Source organism: Macadamia integrifolia, unplaced genomic scaffold (assembly GCF_013358625.1).
Source record: "Macadamia integrifolia cultivar HAES 741 unplaced genomic scaffold, SCU_Mint_v3 scaffold1484, whole genome shotgun sequence".
In the NCBI taxonomy this organism is placed as follows: domain Eukaryota; kingdom Viridiplantae; phylum Streptophyta; class Magnoliopsida; order Proteales; family Proteaceae; genus Macadamia; species Macadamia integrifolia.
This window is the reverse complement of record NW_024868223.1, coordinates 16,370-23,743: the sequence shown is the minus strand read 5'-3', so window position 1 is coordinate 23,743 and position 7,374 is coordinate 16,370. Positions and strand designations below refer to the sequence as shown.

The 7,374-nt window shown below is 41.5% G+C and overlaps 2 protein-coding genes across 2 annotated transcripts; both read left to right on the top strand.

The window, feature by feature from the left end:
* The first annotated feature begins 832 nt into the window (after nt 1-832).
* Nucleotides 833-3,050, top strand: LOC122063867 (cytochrome P450 71A1-like). Its single transcript, XM_042627560.1, has 2 exons — nt 833-1,784; nt 2,410-3,050. Exons 1-2 carry the CDS (start codon nt 852-854, stop codon nt 3,013-3,015), a joined length of 1,539 nt encoding a protein of 512 aa, XP_042483494.1. The 5' UTR covers nt 833-851; the 3' UTR covers nt 3,016-3,050.
* Nucleotides 3,051-3,599: 549 nt separating this feature from the next.
* On the top strand, nt 3,600-6,144 carry LOC122063868. The gene is made up of 2 exons (XM_042627562.1): nt 3,600-3,698; nt 3,830-6,144. The coding sequence occupies exon 2, from the start codon at nt 4,196-4,198 to the stop codon at nt 5,963-5,965; it is 1,770 nt and encodes a 589-aa protein (XP_042483496.1). The 5' UTR covers nt 3,600-3,698; nt 3,830-4,195; the 3' UTR covers nt 5,966-6,144.
* Nucleotides 6,145-7,374: the final 1,230 nt, after the last annotated feature.

Sequence of the window (7,374 nt, the reverse complement as noted above, 5' to 3'; positions counted from 1 at the left end):
ATTTATTAAGATACAAAACATGGAGAACTCCATAAAAGCTTGAACCCATTGGATAAATATCCTAAGGAATCCCATATAGTTCAGAGGGGTTGAAATCGTCTACAATTTCGATCTCGTACAATTTCGTGAAATACCACCTTTGGAGGGTGACACGTGTATTGATACCAATACAATGGTTCAGATCTGATACAACTAATAAAACCTTAAATCAGTGAAGAGGCATTTAAATCAGATCTGGACCATTGCATTGGTATCAATACACGTGTCACCCCCTGAAGGTGATATTTCACGGAATTGTATGAGATCGAAATTGCAGACAATTTTTTTCCTAGAGAATGCCACTATTATAAGAACACTTCCTCTATTTCATCAAATTATACTCAGATCCCCTACCATCAATTACTGTTAAGAAATATACCTTATATGCTAATGTTAGGTAATATATATATATATATATATATAAAATTTTAAGTACCAAAATACCTTGTAGAAGAAGAACTACCTAATATACCCCCTAATAACTCTCCAAATCCTTCACAGTTTTAAAGCGTCGACAATCTACCTCAGTGAAGAGCAGTGGCAGCCGCAGCAGTGACAAGCGGCAAACTCCGATGTGCATTATATGAGTACCAACCTCTATGTAGAAGAAAACTTTATGCGCTAAAATTGGTGGCTTCTCAAAAGCATTTCTAATTAAATCAATTGTTTATAGAAATTATTAACAAATTTTTTATTATAAAATGATTATCAGAAACAAATGTTCTCTATATAACACCTTTGCGGGGTGTATTGGTTTTCATTATCCATTATCCTTTGAAGCATAAGTTAGATTTTCTTATCCCTCACCACAAATGGCTCTACAACCATTGAAGCTCCCATGGTCGGAAGAACTGCAAGCATTACAGATTCTTCAAATTTTTCTTTTCCTCTTCATTCCTTCTTTAATTATTTTAAAACTTACTAGATCAGCCAAGACATCCAATTTGCCACCATCTCCACCAAAGCTTCCATTTATTGGAAACTTTCACCAGCTAGGGCGACTCCCTCATCGCTCTCTTAGAGTTCTTTCTCACAAGTATGGACCTCTTATGCTGCTGCAGTTGGGTTCTTCTCCAACTCTTGTAGTTTCCTCTGCTGAGATTCTTCAAGAGATTATAAAGTCTCAAGATGTTATGTTTTCAAGTAGGCCAAGAATGGCTTCTGGTGAGAAGCTCTTATATGGCTGGAGCAACATTGGGTTTGCACCCTATGGTGAGTTTTGGAGACAGGTGAGGAAGTTTTGTGTACTTGAGCTCTTGAGTGTTAAGAGGGTACAGTCATTCAAGTTTGATAGGAAAGAGGAAGTTGGTTTCATGATTGAGAAGATAAATCATTCATGTCAAATGGGAAACTCAGTTAATATGACTGATTTGCTACTCATTACATCCAATAACTTAATCTCACGAGTTGTTTTGGGTGGGAAATACAAAGGAGAAGCCAATAATGAGAGCAAAGTATGGCAACTGACAAGGGATTTGCTAGAAACCTTTGGTGCATTTTGTATGCGTGAGTTCTTCCCATTGTTTGGATGGATTGATAGATTCACTGGCTTGGACGGAAAAATAAACAAGACTTTCGAAGGATTAGATGCCTTCCTTGATCAAGTGATCCAAGAACATCTTACAAGCAAAAAGGATGATAAGCAATCAAATCAAGAAGACTTTGTAGATCTTTTGCTCGAAGCTCGTACGAACTCGACATTCAACATTCCCCTCACTCACAACAACATCAAAGCAATCCTTCTGGTAAATCTATCTATCTATCCATATCCTAGTCTGAAATTACTTTTATCTATCCATGTACAGATCTATGCATGCACCTTTGTGAGGAGAGCAGATCAGGTTCTCGTACGAGAATGATTCTCATAAGATCTTGGTTCACACTCATGGAATCCACACGAAGAAAAACCCTATTGTGGATACCACATGTGAGATCAGGATCCTAAAAACCTGATCCACACTCCTTTGTGGGGCATGCTTGTTTTTGCATATGTACCCATCTTATGAATTAGATATGAGAGCACTTTTAACAGTGACCAAAATACAACTAAACAGAAACCCGACTACGAGCAAGAGCCTCACCTTCGGCACTGCCATCAGCAAGGACCCAAGCAACTCACTGACAAGATCTATAATGAGATCCGGCTTCTGTTTAATTGTTTTTCCTTTTTCTTTTTGTTTCTTAATAAAATTTATCTTCAAAAAAAAAAAAAAATAAAGAGTGGCGAAAATTGGCTGAGAGCCCAAAATTCAAAAATGAGTTTTATGGGCCTAGCCCAACCTAGAAGATATAAAGTCAATAAGTATAAAATATACATCTAGCCCTTCCCCATCTTATAGAATTTCTCAATGTTTCTTCTCCCTTGGATAGGACATGTTTATCGCTGGAATTGATACAACAGCCATAGCTATTGAATGGGCAATGGCAGAGCTTATTAGGAACCCCAAGGTGATGAAGAAAGCTCAAGAAGAGGTAAGAAGAGTGGTGAGGGAAAAATCCAGTGTCGAAGAAGATGATCTTTATCAAATGGACTATTTAAAGTCCATCATCAAGGAATCACTAAGATTATATCATCCTCTGCCCTTAATTCCACGAGAAACTGCTGGAGATACTAATGTCAACGGTTATCATATCCCTTCTAAGACAAGAGTTTTTGTTAATGCATGGGCAATACAGAGGGACCCCAAATTATGGGATAATCCAGAAGAGTTTATTCCAGAGAGATTTATGGACAGCCCAATTGATTTTAAATGCCAGGACTTTAAATACATTCCTTTTGGCATAGGGCGAAGGAGTTGCCCAGGAGTGTCTTTTGGCTTGGTATCCTCTGAGTTAATTCTTGCAAACCTCTTATACTGTTTTGACTGGGAATTACCAGGGAATACTAAAAGAGAAGACTTGGACATGACTGAAGGTTTGGGGATTGTATTATATAAAAAGCATCCTCTTTATCTTCTTCCAAAATTTTATCTTTAATGAAGCATATAAAACCAGTGGTTATGAGTTTTTCTCGAAGGTTGCAGATAAAGCTACTGATATAGAAAATATAAAATATTTTATATGAAATGATATGATGATCTGTTTTCTCTTTGGCTTAATTTTTCTCGTTTTGTTTGATTAGGGAATGTATAAGATTGGCCTGAGAATAAAGAGATGTACAATAGGGGTCTTTGTATGTTTGGCATGGAAATAATATTTTTATTGATCGTTGATTTTCTATGGTTCTGTTATTCTAAATTAGTTACACTTTTAGAAGTAAACTGAAACTGTGATGAGTACAAACCCGGCTTAGGGTTTTTGAACATCAACAATCCACATGATCCTTAAGTTCTACATGATAATGAACTGGAGTAACATCCACACACAACATAAATACAAGCAAGAGTTAACTACACTAATATAATATTAAAATAAAATTCAACTACCTATTTCAACATTTAAACTTAAAGTAATGTTGAATTAAATTACGTCTTCAAAGTCTAAAACAACATTTACATCATCTAAAAATAAAAATCACTGTCTTTTTCAAATCCATATGCAATATCCTCCTAATGATCAACAATAGGTTCAACGACCGTCCCTCTCTTTGAGAACGAGCAGGTCGGAGAGAAAAGACACCGTCAAGGAGAACGAGCAGGTCGGAGAGAACGAGCGAGCAGGTCGGAAGAAAGATCTGGAAAGAAAGCAGGTCGGAGAGAAAAGACACCGTCCCTCTCTTTGAGAACGAGCAGGTCGGAGAGAAAAGACACCGTCAAGGAGAACGAGCAGGTCGGAGAGAACGAGCGAGCAGGTCGGAAGAAAGATCTGGATCTCAGCAGATCTGAGAACGACGAGATCTGAGCAGATCTGAGAACGAGCAGATCTGAGTGGAGCGAGCAGGTCTGAGAACAGCAGGTCGGAAGCCAGCCCTCTCCTGTCCGCACCTCTTCCTTCACTGTTGCTGCTCACCGAAGAACCAGGCGACTGTACTTCATCTATCAGATCCGAACTTCAGACAGCAGCAGATCTGGTTCTCACGGAGCAGATCCGACAGATCAAAACGAGAGCAGAGCAGGTCTGGTTCTCACGGCGTCCGACGAACAGGTCCGGCGTCCGACGAGCAGGTCCGGCGTCCGACGAACAGAAAAATTTTGGGATCTTTGGTGCGTTTTGAGAGATGAACGACGAAGGAGAGTGTAGTTCTGAGGCGGAGGGAATTCTGGGATCCCATGGGGATCGGCCACCGGATAGAGGTAAACAAAAAAAAATCACTGATTTTTGGTCGGTTGAACATAGGCTTCATTCCCTCCAGGATCCTGGGGAGGCCCCTAGCGTACAGCATGAGACTGAAACAGATTCTGCCAGAAACATAGCGAAGGGGACTGAGAAGCAGTTTCAGGTGGAGGCTACCATTGACGCTTTACCTGTATTAAGGGATGGCGGGATTGTCCAGAGGGAGAAATCCTATGCTACGGTGACGAAGAGAACCCTTCCGAACATCGAGAACCTTCCAGATCCGATTCATGCAGGGCCCCTCACTAAGGTAGTTATCCCTCAGGAAGCATATGAGGAGAAGCTGCAAAGTTTCGACTTTGCGCTGATTGGGAGAGTCAATTTCCGTTATATTTCAATGAATGATGTGCGAAGTGCTGCCAAGGAGGCCTGGAATCTAAAAGGTAGTGTAACTCTTGCTCCCTTAGGGAAAGGCTTCATTCTTCTCCGATTTGAAATTGAAGGGGACATGTCATCGATGTGGAAACGAGGTCCAGTTAAGGTGAAGGGACAAGTCATTCGATTTCAGCGTTGGCGCCCAGAATTTAGTATTCATGATGACCATACCCAAACTAAATTAGTTTGGATTCGCTATCCTGAATTGCCTATGGAATATTGGCATGAGCGAATTTTATTATCAATGGCAAAGGCCTCTGGCCGCCCTGTGGAGATAGACCGTCGGACGAGGAACGCTACTATGGGTAGCTATGCACGTATCCTTGTAGAGGTGGAAATTGGGGGTTCTCGTGTGGAGGAGATCCAGGTGGAGAGAAAGCAACCGAGAACGAACACTTTATTCTGGTTTAAACAGAGAATCTTGTATGAAGACGAGATTGACAGATGTTTTTTTTGTAAAAAACTGGGTCACTCTATCAACCAATGCAGGGAGAAGAAAGATAAGGAGAGGTCCGATGAAGGCTTAAGGGGAGATGCTGCTGTGAATTTGGACCAAGGAGGTGGTGGCCGAACCGAGGATGGGCAGATCTCAACGGCGACAAATCCTGATGTTTCTTGTGACATGGAAAGGGTTAATTTGGAAGGATATATTCAGCCTCTTTTGATTAAGGAAAATACCATAAATAATGGAGATCTTCCAATGGGAGATTCCACTACAAATTTGGACGGTAGTATGGATAGGAATCAAGGTGATTTGGAGATATTCCTCCCAATATCTCACGCTCCTACTACAAATGCCCATGATCTGTTTATGGTGGATAATCCACTTGGTGAAGGTGGATATGGATATGGATCAGACCCAGCTGAATCTGATTTCTCTCCCTCTGAGAAGGAAACGCAGGCTTCTGAGGAAGAAAATATGAATAAGGCTGCTGGTCCGATCATGGTAGGTGTGCCAGAAAATACGGGGAGTGAGAAGGTACAGCGTAAATTACGTCCTCGCAAGAATAGAGTGTCGTATACCGCCGCTCGTGGAGGAAGAACCCAAGTCAGAGGTGGCAAGAGTGGGAGAACTCAAAATTGGGGCGAGGAGGTTCATGTGGTCTCTAGCATGGCGTCATCTCAGTACTTAGGAGGCAAGATGATTATTCAACACCAAGAGATTGCGGAATTGGATAATGCCATATGCCGGGCAGAGGAAGAAAGTAGAAAAGGGAAGACAATCGCAGTGACGGGGCAGGCGTCAAGGTCTGACCGTGAGACTGTGCTCCATGGGTGATTTTATGAAGATCCTATTTTGGAATATCAGAGGGATTAAGAAGGCGGCAGGCAGGAATGCCTTACGACATTTTATTGAGGATAGAGCTCCGGACATTATATGTATAGCAGAGCCGATGATTGAGGTAAGTGCTTTTCCAAATTTATTTTTTAATAAATTGGGATTCAATAGTTCTTTCATCTACAATTGTAGAGGAGGGAAGCCCTCTAATTTGTGGATTTTATGGAAGAGAAATTTGAACACCCCAGCTGTTGTCTCTGAGTCTGAGCAGCACATTTCGATTATTATTAAGTGGGAATCGAAATGGTTGCAGATTTCTTTCATTCATGCTAGCAGCTTTAGAGTAGGAAGAAGGGATCTGTGGTTGAAGCTAGTGGCTGATCTCCCCCAGCCTCTTCTCCCTTGGGCTATACTTGGGGATTTTAATGCGACTTTGTTCTCCCATGAAAAAAGGGGGCCAGGGAATTTTAGTCTGGGTTCAGCTGCTGAGTTTGGTGCTCTGGTGGATGCTTGTGGGATGGCCCAAGTGCCATCATCGGGGAGGAAATTCACCTGGTCTAACAATAGACGTCGTGGTAATGTTTCGGCGGTTCTGGATAGATGTTTTTGTAATGAAGAATGGATTGACTTTTTCCAGGATTGTGGCCAACGAGTCCTCCCTAGAATTGCTTCGGATCATTCTCCATTATTGTTCACCTCAATATTATCTCAACGGCCCATTAATTGCCCCTTTAGGTTCCATAAGTTCTGGATGGAACATGGAGATTTTGAGCAGGTAGTCGCCACATCATGGGAAGAGTGGGTCTCAGGGAATCCGATATTTGTTCTCATGCTGAAACTCAAAAGGCTGAAGGGTGTGCTCCGTAAGTGGGGGAGAGAGGCTTTCCCGAATTTCAATAAAGCCCTTGAGGAAGCCAAGGATAAGCTAGCGCAGGTGCAACAGACTATTGAAATAAATGGCATGGATGATCATTTGTTTGGGTTAGAAGCGGATGCGAAGACCTCTCTAATAAAAGCAATGGAAAACCATGAAAAACTTTGGGCCGAAAAAGCCAAAGTTAGATGGATGAAGCAAGGGGATCGCAATTCTAGGTTTTTTCATTTTTCTGTTAAAATGAGAAGACTCAGAAACTCTATAAGAAGCCTCAAAACTCCTGATGGGACTTTGGTGGAAGGTAACGACCAGATAGGGAATTATACAGTTCAGTCATATGAGCAATTTTACAAAGCTGTGCCTTTAGTGGAGCATGTGGAGCTTCTTGAATCTATACCTATGGTTCTTCATCAAGGTGATCACTATGTGCTTGATGTCTTACCAGGGAATGAAGAAATCAAAAGAGCTGTTTGGGACCTGGACCCAGATAGCTCTCCTGGTCCGGATGGATTCTCTGGAGCTTTCTTTAGAAGAT